Source organism: Doryrhamphus excisus, chromosome 1 (assembly GCF_030265055.1).
Source record: "Doryrhamphus excisus isolate RoL2022-K1 chromosome 1, RoL_Dexc_1.0, whole genome shotgun sequence".
In the NCBI taxonomy this organism is placed as follows: domain Eukaryota; kingdom Metazoa; phylum Chordata; class Actinopteri; order Syngnathiformes; family Syngnathidae; genus Doryrhamphus; species Doryrhamphus excisus.
In genome coordinates, this window is record NC_080466.1 from 20,123,301 (window position 1) to 20,148,153 (window position 24,853).

At 42.4% G+C, this 24,853-nt stretch overlaps 1 protein-coding gene across 8 annotated transcripts; it reads left to right on the forward strand.

Annotated features, from left to right (window-relative positions):
• Window positions 1–922: 922 nt before the first annotated feature.
• On the forward strand, window positions 923–18,821 carry LOC131134173 (bromodomain-containing protein 4-like). Of its 8 annotated transcripts, none has more exons than XM_058079128.1 (22): window positions 923–1,048; window positions 2,885–3,010; window positions 5,196–5,436; window positions 5,514–5,606; window positions 6,065–6,202; window positions 6,292–6,424; window positions 6,499–6,800; window positions 6,874–7,245; window positions 8,111–8,239; window positions 8,325–8,546; window positions 8,609–8,823; window positions 9,045–9,145; window positions 9,206–9,484; window positions 9,560–9,658; window positions 10,320–10,700; window positions 10,785–11,372; window positions 12,718–12,818; window positions 12,923–13,043; window positions 13,219–13,352; window positions 14,230–14,420; window positions 14,497–14,809; window positions 16,522–18,821. In XM_058079128.1, exons 3-22 carry the CDS (start codon window positions 5,308–5,310, stop codon window positions 16,588–16,590), a joined length of 4,110 nt encoding a protein of 1,369 aa, XP_057935111.1. In that variant the 5' UTR covers window positions 923–1,048; window positions 2,885–3,010; window positions 5,196–5,307; the 3' UTR covers window positions 16,591–18,821. The 8 variants fall into 8 exon arrangements, with proteins under 8 accessions (XP_057935111.1, XP_057935153.1, XP_057935163.1 ...); XM_058079170.1 differs by having other exon boundaries at window positions 9,563–9,658; XM_058079180.1 differs by having other exon boundaries at window positions 9,227–9,484; window positions 16,522–18,820.
• Window positions 18,822–24,853: the final 6,032 nt, after the last annotated feature.

Sequence of the window (24,853 nt, forward strand, 5' to 3'; positions counted from 1 at the left end):
GTGGGGCATGTCCAGAGGAGAGATAGTGAATATATTGGTAGAAGGAGGCGTAGAGGAAGACCAAAGAGGTTTATGGATGTAGTGAAGGAGGACATAAGGGTAGTTGGTGTGAGAGAGACAGATGCAGAAGACAGGGTTGGATGGAGGCGATTGATTTGCTGTGGTGACCCCTGAAGGGAAAAGCCGAAAGAAGGTAGATAACTGGAAGGATAACTGAAAATTTGCGTTTACTACCACAGTGACCACAATAGGCTACAAACTAAATCACCAAATACTGTACAGTTTATATATACTCACTTGAAAAAACTATTAAAGTGCAGAACATCTCCACAATCTTGTGCAAAGTAATTGTAATAAGCAAGATGGGGATAGTAGTTAGGGTTTTCAAAGTGTGAAACTGTCCAAAATACTTCTGTGGTTGGAAGGAAAAAAAAACATAAAACCTGCTCTGCAAACTCCAGTTACGTGAAAGGCAAACTGAAGAGAGTAAACTACATGAGATCAATTTCTGGTGAGTTGAGGAGGTGCCAACTGTATTATTCTCTGAAAGGAGGGTCACACAATTTGACCCTAAATTTCAGCAGTAATCTGCAAAAGAAATTACTACATATTGTACCTTGCCCAACTATGGAAAAACACATTCAAAGTAACATATCCAGCCACACATAATACTACTACTGTATATTATTAGTGTTGTGTATTTTTTTTATTTTGCTGAAAGGTGCAAACATAACATTTTAGTTAATCTCTGACAATATTTTCTTCAATAAATGTAATTTATTATATATTTTGTAATTCATATATATTTATTTTATATAATATAATTTATTATATAACATTTTTTTTTGCGTTGAAATAGTTGCAAATGATTGCGTAATATTGTCAGGAGAGGGGCGGGGAGGGGGCGGAGTTAAGTCTGACACTGACAGCAGCGTCTCGGAGCCAGTCCCGCCTCCCGTGCGTCTGACGTCACCGACGTCGAACAGGACTGTTTGTTCTGGATTTGGGGCGAGGAAGGTCTACCAACACTGACAACCGACTCAGTTAGGTACGTATAAGCATTTTTGTGGCTGCGTGTGTGTCACTGGCACGTCAAGCGACGCTGTAAAGGCCGCGGTGCCCTAAATAAAGCCTTTAACGGGTCCCATCGGCATTATTATTTCGCGCGCTGTCAGAGTGCGCCTCGGCATGAGCTGTCTTCGCGGGCCTTGCACCGGTTCGGCCATACTAGATGGTTGTCTCTTTTAAAGCTAAAGCAACATGGCGTTATTGCGCATGTTCTTTATCTTCGCTTACATCGCTTCATCCCTGCGCTAAGATCGTCTTGGTGGCATTTGTCAATACGTGCTGTCAGTGTGCATGTTAGCCGCAGCTAGTGCTAACAGCAGCTAGCTTGCTCGGCTGTTTGTTTGTAGCGTCTCTTATACACCCCCCCCCTTTTCCCGTAGGCCGTATTCGTGACATAACTTACGTACTTCAGACAGCGTAGCCAAGCAGCGATGGCGCATGGGAACCGTGCGGAACGTACCGTACTTGTTTTCGGGAATAACAAACCTGGTCCTGTTTCGTATTCTGGAAGGTCTTTACGTCCGGAGTTGACACTTGCTGAAGAAACATGGCGACGTGCTGTCGTAGAAGGTTAGCAAGGAATAGGTGTATAAGGTTGGAATGTCGTTGTTTCTTTGTCGTCCTTTTGCTGCTTGTTTTTTATAGACAACTCATTTACGTGATACAAACCCCTTTCAACTTCCCAATTGCTTGTTTGAGGACACATGATACGGAATTGAAAGGTAGCCCATGGCCTAACATTTGCTACGACGGATATATTTCGGTTAACGCGTCTTTGATGTGTGCTCTGTAAATAACGTCATAAAAGATGTCAGCGAGCACAAAGCGACCTAAAAACACGTCAAGATTTGTTTACCACAGTGGTGTCCAAAATGTGGCATTAGGGTTATTTACGGCTCACAGCGACCTGCTTTCCGGCTTCGAGACAGTTGAAAGAAGAAAATTACCCCCCATCAGTTTCACTTTCTATTCTGTGGGAGCAATGTCATTGCCTCCAATGGGGGCACAGCGCGAGCCCCGCAGTTAATTAACGTATTTATGGTGTCCTTGTCGGCGGATGCCCTTCCAGAGACCCTCCCATTACACTGGGCTTGGGACCTGCACAGTACGTCTCCAATGGCTTGTGCACTGTATGCAGTGGGTGCTAATAGACCACCACTGATTCATGTATTTATAAATTTTGTCAAATGTCACCCATCTACTTTGTTTCACTTAAATTAACTTAACTATTTTGGTATTTGATGGTGTGATTTCAGCCTCTCGGATTAATCCGCTAATAAAATAACTCAGTTGCAGCCCTGTTTATATTGATGGCAGCCCTTGTTCTTGGATGTTACCATAACATTCTTCTTAAATTGTACTATTTATAATCAATGTTGACTTACCTGTTTGTTTCTAGTGTGTATGCATCCTCTCAGTCGTCCTTCGTTTGCCACGGTTAATTGGTTCCCGACCTAGCCAAGTAAACACCCGGAGCCGACAAGGCGAATTCTATTTCTTCCATTGCAGAATGTTGGGCTTCAGCAGACTTGTTAGGTGTTGTTGTCCCTCGTTTATCGCGGTTAAGTGGTTCCAGACTCAAACCCGATAAAGTGAATTTCCGTAAAATAGGATTCAATATTAATTAATGGAATATTTTTTTTTGTTATTACATAGTAACTGTTTATAGTCATCTTTTCCGGTTGCCTTGAGCCAAGGTGCTAAGACGAGATGCACAACATAAACTATGAAAAAAACAATACCTTTCTTTCCCTCTCCACACAATTATATGTTCTTTAACTTTTATTTGTTTCCTCTGATTGTTTTTTCCTGTTAGGGTGACAAGGCGCACTTGTCAGTCCCTCTTGTGGTTTTCACCTCCTCAGAAAGCGTGTCGCTGCCTCCTTGAATACGCCATGAACGCACAAGAGAATTAAGTAACGGCGGAAACAGCAACAAACATGTAAGTTTTGAGGAATCCAGTATTTTTCATGTTTACAATGTATTTTTGTGGCAAAATAACACACCTACAGAAATGAGAATATTTCCCCAATAGTTTATTTACGCAACTGCAGCGAGTGCAAGGCCTATACTTGATGTAAGGTGCCTGTTTGAGAGGGGGTGTTTGTGCAAATGCTTACATGAAGGAGGAAGCTAGAAACCCTGCTACCCATTGATTGGTTGACATAGCAGCTAACGCTGTGCAACTGCCCCACATTAGCAGTTTCTTATTCATAGTTCCTAAATAATGCTGTGCAACAGAATGATGTTTCCCAAGGCAACAGGAAGTCCAGACTTAGTTTGACATTTATTTCTGCAAAGGTACTTAAGGCGTAGGCATTACATTTATTAAGATGTAAGATGGACTGTGATGTATATTTTGCATCTTTTTTATGGGTACTTTCTGGAAAAATTTAATGCTGTATGTAACGACAGGGAAGAGTTACTATAAATTCCGCAATTAACCACAAGTCTCCTATAATTGCTAGGTGTGCAGTCTACAAAAGTAAATAGGTGTGGACGCATCAAATTTGTGTCGTGTCAGAAAACGTTGGTATTGACGACTGCTTTAAAAAAAATAAATAAATAAAAACATTTTTAATTTGACAAGATGGCAGTAGCAGCGTTTGTATTGTATACATAAGACAATATTGTGTATGTCTATCGTGAATCTAGCAGGTCTATCTACTTTTGTATGTGCTATAAAATGTTGGGTGCACTGCGCTATTAGTGTGACACTTGTGCGTTTTACATTTGCTCGCTGCCGCTATTACAACATCGGTTCTGTTGCTGCTGTGCTGTGCAGCATACCAGTTAATATATGACCATTTGGGTAAAGAGAGCTACGTTTTCCTTTCAATTTCTTATGCACCCAAAATCATTAAAGTTGTAAAAAAAATTAAGATGTCAGATTTTGGAAATAAACTCTTTCCAGTTATTGCCTTCTTCCAATTAATCCCCTGCTCTCTTTGTGATCAGAGTAACCCAGGCTAACGGCGCTCTTATTTTGAAGGACGGTCATGGAAGTAATGTTCCGTTTGTGGACAATGTCTATTTACGGCTAAGACAAGCTCCGTTCAAAAATACACCCGCTTCTCGTATTTTGTCTCTCAGAACTTCCAAATCGTCACTGGCACTGTAAAACGTTCCTCACATTAAAACCGTAAAATACAACGTGGTAAAAATATACTCACCGAGCCCGAGTCGCGTACACGGAACCACACAAGCTAACCCTGCTAGCTTCCACTCCGGCTCTGTAAGGAGATTCTGTGATTTATTGCCAATTCAACCTGTTTAGGTCGGGAGGGGATTGTTCAGTGTTTATGATTTTGTCCTATGACTGAGCTGCTGAAAATACTTACACACACAAACGTTAAATTAATCGGCTTGTTTACGTTTTATCATTTATACCTGTATAAGTCTTTTTTTTTTTTTCTTATCATGGGAAGAATAAATACCGGTACATACAAAATATTGCATAACACTACACTGCACTAATGCAACATAGGTTATTTTATCTGCATGGCCTGTGTGTCGGAATACAGTACCATCCATAATAGCTTAAAACTGCACTTTTATTGGGATCTGCAGCAAGATGGAACCTTGCCTCATGCTTCTCCAATGCACAGTATCATTTAAAAATGGTTACGCCTGTTTTTGCATGATTCTGTTCACTAGCAAACAGCAATAAAAACAAAAGGTGGCACTAATTACCTAAAAACTGTACGAGGTATAAGGGCACATTTCAATACAAACAAGAGAATGCTCGAAAAACATTCTTTGTGGATCACAACAAAATTTTCTCGCTCAGATTTTTTTGTAAGAATTTTTTTTGTGTTTTGACTTTTCCATACTGGCATTGTCCTGGAATGCTGTGGGGTGCAGACATTTTGGTGGCTTGTCTCCAGAGCTGACTTTTGGTCACTAGATGACAACAAGGTGGTGTTGGGTCAGTGACGTCATCGTTTTTGTGTCGGCTGTCTTAACAAAAATGACAATCTGGTGTTTTCAGATTTTCTCAGGCACCCAGAAAGGCATTACCGTGTGGATGAAATGCTGAAATGATAAAATACTTTAAATAATACATTTTGACCTTAACCATGTGGATAGTCCCTCAAAAACACCAAACACGTTCTTCTGTTGACCAGAGAGTCAAGTGAGAAGTGGAATGGCCTGAGGGGGATCCCCCCGGTCCCACCTGCCCCTGCCAGGTCCAATCTGCCTACATCGACTGCTTGGTCACTGCAAACCACCACTGTGATGGGGGACGGACTGGAGCCAGGCAGCAGCCACAACCCTCCTTCCGCCCAGCAGCCTCTCCCTTTTAACCCTGCACCCCCTGAAACATCTGATTCTTCTAGACCCAAACGGCAGACCAACCAGCTCCAGGTATTAATACTTATCTCATTGTGGCAATTTAGAAATATAGAAATGGTGGCTTTATGAGTGTCCACTGTCTGTTTCAGTACCTGCTCAAAGTGGTGTTGAAGACATTATGGAAACACCAGTTCGCATGGCCCTTTCAAGCTCCCGTAGATGCCATCAAACTCAATTTACCTGTGAGTCTCATGTTTTAGTTATTTGAAGAGCATGTAGTTCAATATGTACAGGTGTTAATGAAAATACTATGGATCTCTTTTGGGACCCTGGTCAACCTCTGCTTTACTTGGACTTGTATTTTTTCCTGAAGAATAATAGAAGTTTGTTGAAAGTTGAAATTTTAACATTAACTATTATGGAGTTTTAGTCTTCCTCTTATTGTACTGAGCAGCCAGGACACAGACAAATGATCCATTTCTGGGTCACACTTTTCATCTCTATAGGAAAACTGCCCTTTTTTGGAATTTTGCCCACACGTCAAAATTCCCCAAAATTTCGTTGCTAAGCTTGTGTGGAGGCAAAAAAAAAAAAAGTTAGATGCTCACTGTGCTGAAGTCTTACGTGACAAAAATTTCCAGGTTTTTACAATCTTAAAATGTTGTAAAAACTAATTCTGTGCTTGCCCTTATCTATTTAGGACTACTATAAAATCATCAAAACCCCCATGGACATGGGCACCATAAAGAAGCGCCTGGAGAACCACTTCTACAAAAATGCCCAGGAGTGTATTCATGACTTCAACACAATGTTCACCAATTGCTACATCTACAACAAGGTCAGTGACAGGCAACAATGTTGACTCTGCATGCTTTTGAATTAAAAAAAAAAAAACAACAACCAAACAATGTGCAATGTGTTACGTAGCCCGCAGATGATATCGTGTTAATGGCCAAGGCCTTGGAGAAACTCTTTCTCCAGAAGATCACAGAGATGCCACAGGAGGAGACTGAGATTGCTGTGGTCTCAAAGGGACGCCGCAGCATAAAACGGGAGCCAGGTAGATTGTGCAATTGTTGAAGTACATGATTTTGGATATCCTCATGTTGACTCTAGTTTTTTTTTTTGTTTTAGCTCTGATCACCATGTCCGAATCAGGCCAGGATTTGTTATCGCCCTCCACCACTCCCCTGACGCGAGGCTTCTCATCCCCTGCAACTCTCCCACAGACCCATCACTCTCCAACCCCTCCTACTCTGGCCCAGCCCCCACGTGTGCCTCCGACACCCATGGCTCACGCGCCTCATCTCGGACCCCCGCACCCTCTCTCAGCAGCAGGCATCTTGCCCCAGGGCATGACCTCTGTCCCACCTCCGGCTGTCACACACCCAGGCCTCCATACAGGCCAGATACTGCAGAGCCCTGCTCTCATCAAGGTACGGGAAAGGAAAGTCTTGTTGGCAACCAGGTGACATAATGTCAAGTCTATCTCTTTTGATAATCCAACAGCAAAGGAAGAGCCAGAAGAGAAAAGCAGACACCACCACGCCGACAGCCAACGACCAGCTCAGCGAATCGTCGCCCGTCTCTGCGGAGACTCGACCACGCCGAGACAGCATTCGCCCATTAAAGCCACCCAAGCGAGACTCGTCACAGCCAGACTCCCAGCACCACCCCGGTGGTGTGCTGGAGACGGGAGGAATGTTGACGCCCAAGCGGCAGGATCAGTTACATTCCTGTGCTCTCCTCGTCAAAGAGATGCTGTCCAAGAAGCACTTTGCCTATGCCTGGCCCTTCTACTTGCCTGTTGATGCAAAAGCTCTTGGCCTTCATGACTACCATGACATCATCAAGCACCCCATGGACCTCAGCACCATCAAGGTGATTCTAATTGCCCTTTTGATTTTTTTTTAATCATTTGAAAGAATTAGTACAGGGCAACCTCTAAACACAATACATTATGTAATGCTGTTTGTCCACCATAATGCTCTATTTCAGAATAAATTGTTCCCATAAGAAATAGTGGTAGTCTGTTCCACAGTCAAGTTGTACTATAAAATCCTTATCAACTGTCTAACAGGGGCCTCACACTCAATTTACCTGGAGGGCACTGGAGGTAAAAGTCTAGGTCGTATCAATTATTCCACAAAAAAAGGGTTTCAGATATTTCCAAAAATATATAAATCCTAAATTTAAAAAGTTAATATTGTATTGTCATCACTGAGAGTGCTTCCGGCTTCTCAACATGCCTTGGAGTACTGTTTTTGTCAAAAAAGCAAAAATTACATGTTTACTGTTATTATAGTTCTATTGTAACTAGCAGCCAGAATAGAGACGGGTGCCATTTTTAAGTCACTAGTCCTATCTCTAGATCTACGGTTATCAGCACACGTTTCCTCTTACATCACACAAAAAACGTAGATGCTAATGTCATTTGGAGTTAATGCAACTGTGGTTAAGCTCCGAATTGTGTGAATGAATGATCTTGGCGGTGTTTGACTTATAGGTTCCACTGTGTTACATTTGATATATTTTACATTTTTGGGAGGTGTAGCGGTATTAAACTTACTTTAATTATACCTTTAGTCAAATAAAAAAAGGCTTATTTTCAATTTTCTTTACATTGTGCTGGCCTCTTATTGGCATTTTAATTTCCCTCACACATTTAATAAATATATCTCTGTTATGATTTCTCTGCAAATGACAAGTTATCTAATACGGCATGTAAAATATTCAACCCTTCCAGAAAAAACTGGACAATTGGCAGTACAGAGACGCTCAAGAGTTTGCAGCGGACGTGCGGTTGATGTTCTCCAACTGTTACAAGTATAATCCGCCAGGCCATGATGTGGTTGCCATGGCACGTAAACTACAGGTGAGCATTACTAACCTGTTGTTAGACTAGATACAGTTCAGAATTCTTTTCTTCTGATCATCTTCCCTCTTCAACCACTTGCCAGGAGGTCTTTGAGATGCGTTTTGCCAAGATGCCCGACGAGCCGGAGGAGCCAGTTCCCGTTCCCACGCCGTCATCTGCCATCCACCCTGCCCCTTCCACTCGGCAGTTACCGCCTCCTCCTGTTGTCTCCGAAGATGACAGCTCCAGTTTGTCCGAATCTGAGTCCTCTGGGGCGGACTCTGATCAAGAGAGGCAGCAGCGACTGGCTGTGCTACAGGAACAGGTAGGAGAATTAATTGGAAAAGAGGTTATTGAAATGTGACCGATTTCTCTCGTGTCCTCCAGCTTAAGGCTGTCCACGAGCAGCTGGCCGCACTTTCTCAGCCTCAGGTCAGCAAGCCCAAGAAGAAAGAGCGCGACAAGAAGGAGAAGAAGAAGGAAAAGCACAAGAAGAAGATGGGAGCGGATGAGCCCACTGAGACTGCCATGCTTCAGATTTCCAAGAAGAGCAAAATCAGCAAGGACCCACTCGTTGCAAAGAAGGAGAGGAAGAAGCCTGGGTCAGTCCAAAATAACATTAATTGTAGTTTTACATCATTACTTGCATACTAGAATACATAAAATCATCTATATGATATCAGGTTGGATACATTGTGGTCATCTACAGCCATGCATGACATTCCATGACATCTAGTGACATGACCTTTGTGACATATGCATTTAAGCTGTTCAAAGGTAAATGATGCATGATCTGATCAGCTGATGTGTTTATGAATTGCAGTAAAAAAGACGGCATCAAAAACAGTCGTCCAGCTGTGCCCCCTCAGACCGGGCCCACCCCTCTTGTCCCCTCAGCCTCTCTCGAAGTAGAAGATGACATGGGTGTGTATTTTAGTTGATTAAAACTCTCATGGTTATTTATTTAACAATGGCTTAGTGCAGCCAACTCATACGCCTCCTCAGATTTGTTTGGGGGAGCGGCTGCTGTCGGGGGCAAGCCCATGTCGTACGAAGAGAAGCGCCAGCTAAGCCTGGACATCAACAAGTTGCCCGGGGACAAGCTGGGCCGCGTTGTGCACATAATCCAAACGCGTGAGCCCTCCATGAAGAATTCCAACCCGGATGAGATCGAGATCGACTTTGAGACGCTCAAGCCCTCCACGCTCCGAGAGCTGGAGAAGTACGTCTCCAGCTGCCTCAAAAGGAAGAAGAAGTCATCAGGTAACATGTTTGAGTAGACGCACGGAATAGTCAATGCAACTTCGTCTTCACCTGCATATTGTGTGTTTGTCATAGTAGAAAAGCCTCTGGAAATGACAAACATCACAAAATTGAAGACAGGATCTTCATCCTCAGGCACCAGTGACTCCTCTGATAGTGAAGACTCTGACAATGGTACGAAACTAGGGGTGCAACAATACGTGAATTGTAAACCATTCACTACAGGCGTCACGGTTCAGCCAGGACAGACGTCAGGAACTGAAACGTGAATTTATAATCTTGGTAAAAGTATTGAATACATTCGCCGCCTGGATCTCCATAAGATACATTCATTTTCTACTGCTTTTTCCTCAAGAGGGTCGCGGGGGGTGCTGGAGCCTATCCCAGCTGTCTTCCGGCGAGAGGCGGGGTACACCCTGGACTGGTCGCCAGCCAATCACAGGGCACATATAGACAAACAACCATTCACACTCACATTCATACCTATGGACAATTTGGAGTCACCCATTAACCTAGCATGTTTTTGGAATGTGGGAGAACATGCAAACTCCACACAGAGACGGCCGAGGGTGGAATTGAACCCTGGTCTCCTAGCTGTTAGGTCTGCGTGCTAACCACTTGTCCGCCGTGCCGCCTCCATAAGATACATATGGTTTATATTCTTATTAAATGTTGGCAATTTCAATCAAATTCAAATTAAACCTATCAAAAACGTATCATCGAACAGAATTGAACTGTGAATTTTGTGTATCGTTGCACCCCTATATGAAACACAAATAGACCTTGTTATTTTTAGATAGAATAGATTCAAATAGAATGTACCATTTTTCATCAGGGCTGGTTCCCAAGCAGCAGAAGACCCTGTCAAACAAGGACACCAAGAGGCCGCAACAGCTGTCTGTCGCCAATGTTGGCCCCGCTGCCCCGCAGCCTCAAGTCCCCCAGACCAAATTGCCATTCATCCCTCCCTCCCATGTTCCGGTCCCGGTCTCTGTCCCCGCTCTGGAATCATCACAGTTGCTGAGCACCGGATTCGACCCATTGGCCCACTTTATGAACCCTCACCTGACGCAGCCCAACACTGAGCCCAGTCCTGTAATCCCCTCTTCTTGCGCCCCCCTCAACGCTGGCCTCCTCAATGTAAACACACCTACTGGTCCGACACCCACTGAACCGCACCCGTTTTTAAACCAACATCCCATCATACCCTCACCGGGTGAGTAGATTGTTCTGCTAAGTGTTGATGTTTTATCAAATAGACATCTATTGTGTTCTCATTTTCCTTTAAATTTATTTGCAGCCATCCACAATGCTCTCCCCCAGCAACCATCAAGACCTAGCAACCACGCCGCACCACTTCCTCCTAAGAACTCTCAGCCACTCCCATCCTCACTCCCCCCTCTGCCTGTGTCCTCACCTCAGCTTCCTCTCCCACTCCCTCTCCCGCTTCCCCAGCCAGTTCCACGCCCCCGCGTACCTTCACCACCGTCACACGGTATCTTGGGAACCCTCTCTGCTCAACCTCCGCAAGCCCTGCTGGAGGACGACGAAGAGCCGACGCCCACCAATGCAGAAACACCGCCCCTCAGCCAGGTTCAAACCTTCCTGCAGTCGCTCCAACCGCGGACATCCACGCAGAGCCAGCCGCTGCACGCACATTCGCCTGTGCACAATGCCCCCCATCTGGTGCCCTCAATGCACGCGCAAACTGTGATGTCATCCAACCCTGCGACATTGCAGCGGCACAGCTCGGGCCACAGTCATGTGCAGCATTCGTTCTCACATGCGCTTGCCACGACGGTGCAGCAGCAGAAAGGGGCGACCCTCCAGCAGAAGCTACAGCAGCTGCAGCCCTCGCCACGCATCAAGGCCGAGCCTTTTTCCACAGGTAAACACCTGCCGCTGACAAGGCTAATTCTGTTTCTTCTATTGCAGAGTGTACTGTTTCAGGACACTTGTTAATTGTATAGTCGTCTCTCGTTTATCATGGTTAAGTGGTTTTAGACTCAAAAAATGAATTTCTGCGAATTAGGATTCAATATTTATGGAACATTTTTGTAGTTATGGCACAGAAAAACCATTTACAATCTTGTAAATAGGTTGATTGAGTTGTGGTCCCCTATAGAGCAGTTACACACAATAACCTGCACAGGAAACCTTTTAGATTTGACAGAATCTGCACCTATTCCAGCTGTATTTCCTTTGATTTGTGCTTCCTGCCAAAGCGGTCTGTTTTAATTTATTAATTTAAGTGCCTCCTAACTATAAACCATATAAGGAAGTCCACCCCTCTGTGACATCACAAAGGGGCAATTTTACCACGCCTTTTGAAACAGAGCGTTTTGAGCCATCCCAAACGTCTTTCAGGGCTCACTACCAAATACGCAAAACTCATTATCTGAAACTTCGGCATCATTTAACACGAGAATACAACATTGTAACTACATTTATAGGTCAGAAAAGTGGAAAAAACATAATGGGTCCCCTTTAACATTATTAGAGCACCCTAGACATGAATCAACACCCATATTGTCACCTTTAAATTTGTATTACCCAATACATAGTCAGCATAAATAAAACATCGTAGACATAAATAAGATAGCATAGACTTTAGCAGTTCCTTGTTTGTTTGTTTTTCTGCGCAGTGTACGTCCTGCGGTGGCTATTCTCTGATGAGTTTGTTGTAATGGTAGGTTTAAATGGTTTTATGCTTGTAAACAACCAAAATATTAGACATAATATGAGTATCAGTATGTTTGTGTCACAGTAGGAGAATTGAAACTTGCAAATCGGTAAATACATTTTCTGGCGATCAAATCTGTCCCTTGTTTCACTGAATACCAACATCTAGTGGGCAACATGAAGTACTACACTACATTTACAGTTAGAATGCTTCTTCTGTCTTCTATTTGTATTTTAGTTGGGTCCTTTGGCCATTTTTATTCTTGCTTTACATCGGGGTCAATATGGTAATTTGGTCTAAGCTACTGAAGAAGGCATGTTTTTTTTCCCCACAATGAATCCAAGAAGGAATTTCATCAATCCTGTTAAGAATTAAACATGAACTCCATTGTGTAAACAATAAAGACAAATGAGCTTAATCTGATTCCATTCAAATGCACAAGCCAACTTCAGCTTGTGAAAGGCTACTTTGAATGTCCAAATGAATAGTGCCTTGGATGCTGTGTAATGGTCTTTTGGTTGAACATGTTCAATACTTGCTGCTGTTCCAGGTTGCCTTCGTGACAGCCCCTCGCCGCTGATGATGCACTCTCCCCTGATGCCTCACTTCCAGACGACAGGACTACAGTCTCCCTCACAGATCAAGAAAAATGTCAGTAATTCACCTTGGGACCGAGGACCCTGGCTTTTATGTATAATTTAATGACTGTGTTTTTTTTTTATTTGGTGGTGATGTAATACTTGGACTGTGAATAGGATCAGCGGTCCAACTTGGTGGGGGTCAAAGAGGAGAAACTCTCCCACTCACCAGTGCTACCCCCATCCCCATTCAGCCCGGCTATGCGACTCGACACACACAAACTTGACAGTAAACACAGTAAGTACGCCCCCACATATACGTTTTAATTAAACATTGTTGTACTTGCTGTCTTCAGATGAGTTTATATAGGCCTTGAGCTACTGTATTACCAAATGTGATTGTCTGAGTGTTTTTTTTTTGTACAATAATCTTTATTTGATTTTAAATCACTGCTTTTTTTGCCTCCCCCTAGGATTAGACGTGAAGTCATTGGATGGGACTCGCTCTGGTTCCCGCCTTCCTGACTCCTTGGTGCAGCCCTGCAATCAGCAGGACACTAAAGTCAAGCAGGAGCCCAAAACGCCCGTCGGGCCCAAGAGGACACCGGTATGTTTGAGCGGTACAAAACCTGATGCCTGTAACCTTCTACAGTGAACACACGCTGATTCTCTTACTGGTTTTTAAATGTCTTAACGCCCTTGCACCTTCGTATTTATCTGATCTGCTTTTACCATGTCAACCCCCACGGACCCTGCGGTCCTCCGGCACTGGCCTTTTAACAATACCAAAACCCAGGACGAAAACCCACGGTGAGGCAGCATTTAGCCACTATGGCCCCCACCTGTGGAACAGCCTGCTGCAGGGCCTCAGGACTGCAGAGACTGTTGATATTTTTAAGAAAAGATTAAAGATACACCTTTTTAATCAGGCTTTTAACTCATATTTTTAAACTTTTCCTATGTTTTTATCGTTTTAGTCCTATTTTATGCTTTTAGTTTTTAGCTTTTAACTCCAGTATTTTCTCGGGGGGTCCTCCGCACTGGGGGCTGTGTCGGGTCTGCTGAGGGGGTGCCATCCTTGGGTCCCTTTGACCCGGCCGGCTGGGGGTTCCTCCCTTTTAATGTGGGGGTCCGCCCGTCTGTCGGAGTCGGGGGGCCCGGGTGCTGGTTGCCCGATGGTACGGCCTGTGGCTCCTCCCAGTGTGGACTTCTTGATCCTCAGTGCCATGCCATGTCTTCCTACTGTGTGTGATTGTGTGTGTGTGTGTGTGTGTATGTGTGTGTGTGTGTGTCTAGTATGGAGGGTGGGAGGGAGGGGCTTTCTTAGTATTTGTTTTTCCTTTTAATTGTGGTAATTGTTTTAATTCTGTAAAGCACTTTGTGTTGCATGTCTTTGCAGGAAAAGTGCTATACAAATAAAGTTGATTTGATTAGTGTCTCACTGGAGTTGATGGCATCTTACTTTTTTGCTTTCCCCATCCTAGGACGTGAAGTTAAAGAACATGGGGTCTTGGGCGAGTTTGGCCCAGAGGTCTCAGTCCACGACAGCGTCGGCAGTTCGCTCCTCCAGCGACAGCTTTGAGCAGTTCAGACGTGTCGCCAGGGAGAAGGAGGAGAGGGAGAGGCAGCTGAAGGCTCAGGCGGAGCAGGCCAGGAGGGAGCAGGAGAAGATGCGGTTAGCCACCACAGGACACGCTCATATTTCATGTTATTTCCACAACAAATCAGCATGCTTGTTTTGTCTTCTGTAGCCGTGATGACGATGATTCTGTGGAGCATGCACGCCGCACACAAGAAGATGTCCGCCGCCGCCATGAGCAGCAGCAGCAGCAGCAACAACAACAACAACAACAACAACAACAGCAGCAACATCAGCAGCAGCATCAGCAGCAATCACCAGTTGCAGCAACACCTCCGGCTTCTACCCCACCCACTCACTCCCCACAAGCTCCACCCATTCAGCCTCCAGTCCAACCTCCAACTTCCTCAGCTGCACAGAACGCCCTTGACCAGCAGAGGGAGATGGCTCGCCGCCGCGAGCAAGAGCGGCGCAGGAGGGAGGCGGTATGTAACTCTAAAGCTAAGCTATTAAAATTAAACTATAAACATTTCTGGGGGTGGGGGTGGAGCGGGGTCATGATCAGAAAGCTAAAGACCGGGGTGCCAGACTTCACTTATCTGTTATTTTGTATATACTGTCAATATAAGGTCATACCGTCACATTTTTACCTCACTAATTGGAAATCTAGTCATAAGGTCATAAATTAAAATGGAAGCAATATGTTTACACTACTTAAAAGATTCTTTAAATGGACAAAAAATGCTTGTAAAAGCTTCCCCTCAGTGGCAATAACACCAGTCTCAATCTGAATCACATGTCACACAACTATGGTGCATTCAAGGACTGCTGAACACAGTGGCCGCAACGCCCCAAAAGAGACAGATTAGTGAAGCATAAAGAACAGAATCGTGCAAAATGGTGGGTGTTCTAATATAGACGCTTCATCCATACAGCTCAGAGAATGCACCCATTTGTCACAGCGCCACAGAAGAAGACCAGTACACAATATATAGGGAAAATAAACTTGATGTATAGTATAATCATCAAACGCATTGGTTTATGTAACACTTTTTTTTAGATGTTCGGGCTTATTATGTAACTCAGTGTTAATGCTAATGTGGTCATGCTGTTTTTACATTTTTATTCACTCAGCCCACTAGAACATTTGGCATGCCTCACTTTGGGAACTTAGACTTTACAGGGTGACTGAAATGTAACTCCCAATTTGTAAGTTCTGAACGAGAAATGAACATGAGAAGAAAATGTATTGCATGGAGATTTATTTAAAATTTGATATGACCACCAGGGAACCCACTAGGACGGGTCGGGAACCTTTTTGGCTAAGAGAGCCATGAAGGCCAGGAATGTGTATCTGTGAGAGCCATATACATTTTGAATGCAATAAAATGTGTGCATTTTTATGTAAGACCAACAGTTTTAGATATAATGGGCTCTAATTATGTAGACCAGGCACACTACCCCACGCCAATGGGGTGTGGCCAGCACACTTTCGTGAGCAGCGCAGTGTCTAATAATAAATCAAATACTTGCTGCCATTAATGCAACTTCTGCTGCTGCATAGTTTTGAACCGCATTCAGTACACGTATTTCATTCTTTTGGCCATCTTCACCAGAAGGCTTAGTTCTGCAGCTTTAGCTATTTGACTAAAGGAGGCAAGTTTACATTTACATGTTTTTTTGACATCTCAATGACCGAGGTAGACTACCGCATTACCCAGTAATAATCAAGTTTTGGTGTTTGACCTGGAAAATATCATCAGGAAAGATGGATATGGTCGGCCGTATTGCAGTAGAAAATAGATGGACGAATTAAAATGCATAAGAAAGTTTTGATTTTTAATATTATTTTTAACAGTGATTTCTGTGATGTTTACTTTAAAATGTTAGCAAAAATACATTTTTATTGTGGTAATAAATGCTTGAGAGCCAGATAGTGTCATCAAAAGAGCCCTACCTGGCTCCCGAGCCATAGGTTCCCTACCTCTGCACTAGGAATTCTTGTGGGATCGTATTCACCATGGATTGAATTACACAGATACGTTATTAAGGACTTACAAAATGACTTTGTGACTGTAGCACTTTGCTGTTTTATGGACCTACTGCAAATGTTAATTGAACTTGCAGGCCACCAGTTATATAGAATAACCCTGCCCTAAACATCCTCATGACGCTCCACTCTGCTCTCTCTCTGCAGATGGCTGACACAATTGACATTAACTTCCAGAGCGACCTGATGGCCAGTTTTGAAGAAAATCTCTTCTAAGAGCTGATGGAAGTTCGAGAAGGACCTACACACACACAAACACACCGTGAGCTAGCATAGATGGCTCACAGAAACACCCATATATGGACTACAATAGTACCTGTCCCTTTTCTCACAGCTGGCTTGTGTCATGTGACGGGTGGGGGGGGGTGGCGGGTTATAATGAGTGAAGCGTCTTTTCCTTGAAGCGCAGATACGTTTTGGTGTCTGGCACAGTGTTTATAGTCGTTGGCTCTCCACGGACGATGCATAAAAAAAAAAAAGAAAAAGCAGGCAGAGTTGATATAAGACATGAAGAAGACAAGCAGACTGTGGTCCCTTTCTTTATAAATGGTGTTATTCCAACATGGAGTTTAGCTGCTGTCCACATTGGCTTGTTTTCTCAGGACACACAGCGGAATGCAACACTTAAAAAGACACCCCCACTTGTATTCCCTCCCCTCCTTTCGTCTAACCCTCCTTGCACGAGTTCACTTGAAACAAGACCAAGTTATGGCGCTTTAAAAAAAAAAAAAAAAAGTCCACAAGTGTGTCCTCTCTGCCTCAGTGCTCTGGCCTGTACTCTCTATGATCACGCCCTGCAAATTATACATATTATATATAAATAGATACATGAATATATATTCTATACAAGGACAAGTCAACGCTGAAGAGAGGAATTTGGTTTGTGTGGCGGTCTGTGTCGATCTCTTTGAGCTTTTGGTTTTTGGATTTTGTAGAATTTACTGTAAAGAAGAAAACTTTTTTATGATTCTATTGAGGATTTTTTTTTGTCTTTCTCTTATCCCCCCCCCCCCCCCCCCCAACTCTATGCCAAAACTGTTGAGTACTGAAAGTCCATTCACTTTTTTTTTTCTTTCCACTTTACATGACAGGATGTTTTATTGCTATTTAATACCCCCCTTCACTCCCCCGCCCCCTTTTAAAATAAGGATTCTGCTCGCTATTATAGATGTCATGACATTTTTTTTATCCGCACTATACACCCGCTTTAATTTGCAAATATTACTTTGCGTCACGCTGTACATGTTTTACGCCATTTCATCATCTTAACACCTGCAGAGTTTGTGTACATTTGTCACTTGTATATTTTTCTTTCTATCGTGGGACGTTGGTTGTGACTTTTGCTCTGTGTTCACTGGCCCATGGATCTTTTAGTTGACCCCCACCTCCCCCGTACTCCTTTTCTTATTATATTTGGACATTTTATTTTGTTTCTTCTTCCTTCTTAAGCTCCCCCCCCCCGATTCATTTTATCTAGAACAACCTTGCTGGTATGTTGACAAAAGTGAGGCATTGAGGTCAATAGGTTCAAACAGATTATTGACATGTTTTTTCTTTTTTAAAGAAAGTATTAAAATATTATTTAAAAAAAACTTTTAACAGTAGTGCATTTGGTGCTTTATTTTGTGTTCATTTACTGACAAAACTGGTAATGTAGTGGTGGGATCCAACCAAAAGGTGGCGCCCTAGTGAAAAATACAAGGCATTGACAAAACGAATTTAAAGACACGTGGCATGTAGTATTATGCACTGGTCACCAGGTGTCACTGGTGTTACATTGATAAATAATAAATTACATTACATTAATAAAATAATAAAAACTTTATGACTTATTTTCTAGATTTGTCAACTATTTTGGGTAATAGGAGAGATAATGTGATGATAGTGATGTTATTGCATGTCCAGAGGGTTCTACTAGTAACATAACATATTTAGAAGGTTGTTATGCAGTCTCTGAAAATGTTCCATTCCGAGCACTCATCACTGTCAGCTCTGGAACCAATTAACTGCCATAAACGAGGTATGACTGGAGTTGACAGGGCTTTATTTCAGAATATGTAGCGAAGCCTGTTCTGCCCCACTACCCCCAAATGTCCAGAAGGAAGTACTTTTCTCCCCCTCTTCATAAACTTAAACGGCAAGCTTCTTGAGTTAAGCCTGGGCGATACATCAATACTTATCGATGTCTTTTAAGCACTATATCAAAAACAAACATATCGTTCATATTTCAAAATGGCACCACTCAAGTGGCACTTCTGTATTTTCCACAGCGTTTTTATTAGTGTTTAATCGTACTTCATTTGTAATTTACTATTGTTTTGTCCCATAACGACTCCTTAAAGGGAACCAATTATGCAATTTTTTTTGTCTCCTTGTGGACTCCTATAGAGCAACGACATACAATAATCGCACAGAAAGCTTTCTAGATCTTCCAGATTCTGCTTCCACACCCCACTATTTGAGAAGAACTACTCTGGGGACATATACACTACCGCTCAAAAGTTTGGGATCACTTGCAAATTTCCAAAGAAAAACATTTTCATGCATTTCACAAACACTTTTTTCCATTTCACAAACAATTTAAAATTAATCAAATTATTTCCAATGAAGGCTCTACATTTTTGCTACTACTATTTACTACTATCCTACTATCAACAGCTGTCAGTCCTCTGCATCAATCTCCAGGTATGGCTGCTAATCCAAGTAGATATCAATAGATTATTAGAAAACCCTTACCATACTGTTATGGTAAGGGTAAATCTCTTACCATACTGTTAACTACTCCCTTCAGAGAGCAGCACAAACTGGGTCTAACAAGGACAGAAAAACGATGCTGTGCAACTGTGCAAGAAGACCAATATCTGAGAGTGTGTAGTTTAAGACAAAGACGCCTCACAGGTCGTCACCTGGCAGCTGCACTTAATAGTACCCGTCAAACACCATGGTCAGTATCAATAGTGAAGCGGCGACTTCAGACTTCATGGCGGGATTGCCAAGAAAAAGCCATATCTCATATCTGACCAAAAAAAATTCCAAGTGATCCCAAACGTTTGAGCGGTAGTGTATATAGAAGGTCATTAAATTAAAGTCAGTTGTGCATCATAAGGGACCTCAATCACAAATGCATTTAGTCTCAATGTGTCGAGTCAGTCTCACATGTGTGACTGAAAGAGTGAGAGACAAAGTAGTTCAAGATGAAACAAGAAGTTAAAACATGCTTGGAATCTCATTGAAGGAAGAGACTCCCAGAGACAAAAGCCTTAGGAACTGGACCGCTGTGCAGGATATTCTTTTACAACCCGGCAGAGGATGTTGTGGCCACGACCAGTTGAAACCAGCCATGGGGGGGGGGGGAGCAGCAAACGGACCTTCTTCTCATGGGATGGGAGGTGACTGTTAGCGGTCCAATACAAAGCTGAGACGTGCCGAGACATGGACCTGTAAGAGGATGAAGTGACACATTGGATGAAGAGTTGCAACGTGTGCAAACAAGAGCGCTCAAAAGGCCCAGCTTTGCACATGCACGAGCTGTCATGTGAGAACAACTCTTGGAAAACAGTTTGTTTTAGATGGAAAATGTGTTTATTTATTGCTTTATTTTACAACAGCTGGCTCGCACATCCCTGCTCTGCTTGCACAAAGAGATCAAATCATCTGCTCACCACAAGGAAACAGACAAATAAGCGCTTCTCTAGTCTTTTTTTACAGCAGTGCTTCGCAACATGAATTCCATGGGCCGTATACTGTCCATCCTTCTTCTTCACTGTAAGGCATTTTGGGGCCATTTTTTTTTGTCCCAAACACACTTTGAAATTACCACATATGTTCCTGTAAGGGTTAAACAGGAAGGAAATTATTTTTACCCAACATTTAATAAGGTAACGCCTCTCTTTCTTTGGTTCCTTTTGAACAATTTCATATAAATTCCAATACAAAACATATTTACTTTTCTTTCTTTTAAAAAAGTTGTTTTGCATTGCATTATAAATCTTATAAATTTGAGATTTCAAGGAAAAAGTCCTAAATGTTTAAGAAATGATAAATGGATAAATGTACGAGATGGTAATAACACGTACCTAAAAATGTCATCAAATATTTCTCTACAAGAGAGGAGAAATATGATCTCAGGGAAGAACTACATTTGAAACAAAAAGCCATAGCATTTCAGTATGTGGAATCAAACTATGGAACGGATTGAGTAAGGACCTCAAACAATGCACAACGATGAGCCAATTCAAGAAACAATACAAGCAGTTGATGTTTGCTAAATACAAGGATGAAGAGTCTTGAACCAGTCATGATGTGCTATATATATCACTATATTGACACTTACTATGGTACCCATTATGTCATTGTATGGTCATATCACCTCCTACTTTGGTACTTGACAAAAATAAAATAAAAAAAAAACTTAAAACTATATTATGAAAGCAGGAAGTGAACAAATGTAACAGTTACTGATTGTAAAAGTACCAGATGGAGGGGTAGGATTTAATAAGCTTTGCTTCTTCCTACTCCTTTTGGACATGTGGAACTGTGAACTGATTATGTGATGCATTCAATTGTAATCTGATGCATGTTCAAATGAAATAAAACCATTACCATTACGTAATATGTAATAATACAAGTTTATTATCACATACTACAGTATTAATTGGCCCTGTACCCGAGAAACCGCCCATGAATGATACGGGAAAAGGCCGAAATGATACTGTATCAAAGCCCAGGGCAGTGATACTGATAAAATATAGAATTTAACCATGTCCAGTATCAGCCCCCGTAGCTGTCCACTCAGAGCGCACTGCTCTGGTATCGTGCCCGTGAAACAACCAATCAGAGAACAGCGCACAAGCGTGAACACACAGCGTTTGTTTTGCTGCCGTCTGTGCTCTGTCAACATGTCAGCGGTTAAATACTAAATAGTAAATAGTACAGTAAATATTAGTATAATAGTAAATATTAAATAGTACGTGATAATATGCTCGTGATTAAATAGTATGTGATAATAAGATCATCACATGGTTTGTCTGGTATCAGGCCCAGTATCGTCGAGGGCTGATACTGACACTTGGGGGCATGATACCTGGCCTGATACCAGATAAACCATGTGATAACCTATAATTCTAACAGTCTAATGTTTGTATCAGGCATTGCCTGAGACAGCTATGAAAAGGGAGGACTTATAAGACCTTTGGCCTTGGGAGAAGGTAATACAGTAAACCTCGGATATATCGGACTCGGATATATCGGAAATTCGCTCACAACGGACAGATAAAAAAGAACCGATTTTTCTGTAATGCATTTCCAATAAAAATTCATTGCATATATCGGATTTTTTTATAACGGATTTCGCCTATTTCGGACAAAATCTCCAGTCCCATTCCAATGCATTTCCATCAAATTTCCCTCGCATATATCGGATGGCCGCATCGTTATGCTAATCTTGTTGATGTCACTGGCTATTGTCTTTCTCCTGGCTCCAGATTTAGGACAAATATAAAAGTGAGTGACGTCAATAATACTAGCACAGCAGTGAATGAGATCTTAACCTCACTATTGGAAATAACGTAGGCCTGACGGGCGTAACAGGGCCTAGCTTAATTAACAATTTGTTATGCTCAGAGTCCAATAAAGTTAAATTCTCATTACCTTACGTCTCTTTTCATTGCCCAGTCCAGGTACATTGGAAACATAGTCAAGGAAGTGCCTTTTTAAAACGGATAAAATCTGATTTACGCATATACCGGATATAAATCCGATATATGCGTAAAACGGACATTTTCCGGTATACGCATATAACAGATTCCGCTTATATCGGACAAAACCAGTGGGAACAATTGAATCCGATATATCCGAGGTTTACTGTATTACAGGGCGGCACGGCGGTCTAGTGGTTAGCGCGCAGACCTCACAGCAATCCCCACCCTCGGCCATCTCTGTGTGGAGTTTGCATGCGTGGGTTTTCTCCGGGTACTCCGGTTTCCTCCCACATTCCAAAAACATGCTAGGTTAATTGGCGACTCCAAATTGTCCGTAGGTATGAATGTGAGTGTGAATGGTTGTTTGTCTATATGTGCCCTGTGATTGGCTGGCGACCAGTCCAGGGTGTACCCCGCCTCTCGCCCGAAGACAGCTGGGATAGGGTCCAGCACCCCCGCGACCCTCGTGAGGAAAAGCGGTAATGAATGAATACTGTATTACAACTTTTTTCTTGTAAATTTACAACTTTATTCTTGTCAATTTGTGACTTTTTTCCCGTAAATGTATGAGTTTATTCTCAAAATCACCGTGTCAGCAATATTCCATTAACTGTGTTTTCCATTTTTGATTGTTGGTGCTGTTATTGACTACGGTTCCAGCAGTATACAACTGCACTGCATTACCCTGACAAGTACTATAACAAACAGTGAAACAAATACCACTCTGACAGTGTCAATTGAAGTTGAATGTTATCTTTTTCAGTGCCTGTTTTTAGATCCAGCTCTTGTATTGGAATGTTTGACCAGATCACAAACACAAAACATGATGTTTGTCATCATCCTCATCATTGCTCCATCAACCACAGCAGGCCTGCATCCATTCAAGAGTCTTTGGAGACGTGTGATGTCATTTCCAAAAAGTGAAAGGTATGCAAGGGTGTTGGGTGGTGTGTGTGTGTGTGTGTATGGGGAGGTTACCCATGTCAAGAACCACATGATCAGGTTTAGCTACACTGGAACGGATCAACTAGTGTGGGACTCTTCGCAATGTTGCCATGAAGATGTTGATGATGAGTGGCCGGGAATGACTACAACTTCAAGACCCTGGCTATAATCTATCCCAGATGACAATAAAACGGCTCCGCATGTGATCCTCACACACGGCACATAAGAGTCACACATTGCACAACAGTCAGTATTATTCTGGAGAACACCAAAAAAAAAAACAAAAAAAAAACAACATGCCTGTTCTCACGCAACCCCCACATCAGGCCTTCTATCGCATTGTACTTCTGCTTCTCCATGATGGGGGTCTAAGGATTCACCGCAAGTTCCTCTTCTGAAGAATCGATCCTTTTGTTTGGATTAACGTATGTTATGTTAGCTAAAAACTTGCGTCCTTCAAGGTGTAACCTCCACCCTTCTGAGGCGCCACACTTACTGGATACAAAAGAAATAACATGGAAGTAGGAGTTGCAAAACCCAAGTGACTCAGCTGTTCACTGAAAATGTAGTTGGGAGTAAATAATAAATTAGTAATAAGTTGGTGTTTTGTGAAGTATAACATACAGTTCTTTGGATGTTGTTGTGGGGTCTTTTGTGACTTCTTAGATGAGTCTTTGCAGACCACTTCTCAGAAGTTTCACCACTGTTCCATTGCTCTCACTGTAGTTTGTTGGAGTCCCAAAGTTTCAGAAATGGCTTTATAACTTTTATAACTTTATAAAAGTTTTTACTTCAATAACAAGCTCATACATTAGCGATACATGTCAGCATTGAATCACTGATTATCATTCAAATGAAAGATGGCGGGCCGATTAGTCTCAGTTTGACAAAAACCCAGGCAGCTGTCTGCGACGCTGAAGGGAAACATGCATGGAAAGTATGATGTACATGTCGTACACCACATAAGCAAAGTATACATGTGTTCAGGGGTGGGGGAATAAACACAAGCGCCGTATATGTCATTCTTGCGCTAATGTCAGCTCGCAAGCTGGCGTAAACAGGAAGTTGTAAGTGCTTCTTGTCCCTGGCTTGTGGTGGTATTTCCTTCTTGTCTTTTCCCGTCTTTGTCGTCATGAGACATAAACAGTCGAATGAGTGATAACTGTTTTAAATGGTAGGTTTATGCTTTGGGTAACTTTCCAGCATCCCACATGTGACCGTTTCTTTCTTTGTGGTTATATGCGTGTATTTTTTCATCTTAATGTAAAGTCCTCGTGTCCACAGCAGACAACACTGTGTAAATTTTGTTGTTTCCAATATCTTAAAAATGACACTATGTTACTAAACTACCTCAAATTGTTGATAAAAATCTAAATGTTGTACAATTATGAGGCCTGCAATAAACACTTACAGAGGATGAAACGGTTGCTTGGCCTTAAAGAGGGTATTTTTTTCCCTCCATAATTTGCAAATTATGATGGGGATACCTTACATGAATTTGTACTAAAAAAAATCTAGGTCACAAAATCAACTGTAGACAGGAGGTAGCACACAAACAAATGGTTGAATGGCTGATGAGCACATAGTAACCACTACAGCAGATGTGCCCTGTAAAACCTTGTACTAAACATGGGAAAACACCCAAAGCAATGTAGTTGATTTTTAATATTATCATTAATAATTTTAGAATTTTAATATTATTTAGTATTCTTTAATTTCATATCTGGAGGTTTCAGTTTTGACCTCCTGCTAACCTTGAGCATCAATAATTGACCTTTTACTGCCCCAACTGTCAATCAATTCAACCTCACTCTGCCATTGGATGGCGTGGCCCC

Excerpts from the sequence above, each read along its gene's own strand:
- LOC131134173 (XM_058079128.1), top strand. The coding sequence starts at position 5,308 with ATGGGGGACGGACTGGAGCCAGGCAGCAGCCACAACCCTCCTTCCGCC. Across the intron at positions 5,607-6,064 it reads CCATCAAACTCAATTTACCT|GACTACTATAAAATCATCAA; the intron begins GTGAGTCTCATG and ends TTATCTATTTAG. Across the intron at positions 9,659-10,319 it reads TAGTGAAGACTCTGACAATG|GGCTGGTTCCCAAGCAGCAG; the intron begins GTACGAAACTAG and ends ATTTTTCATCAG.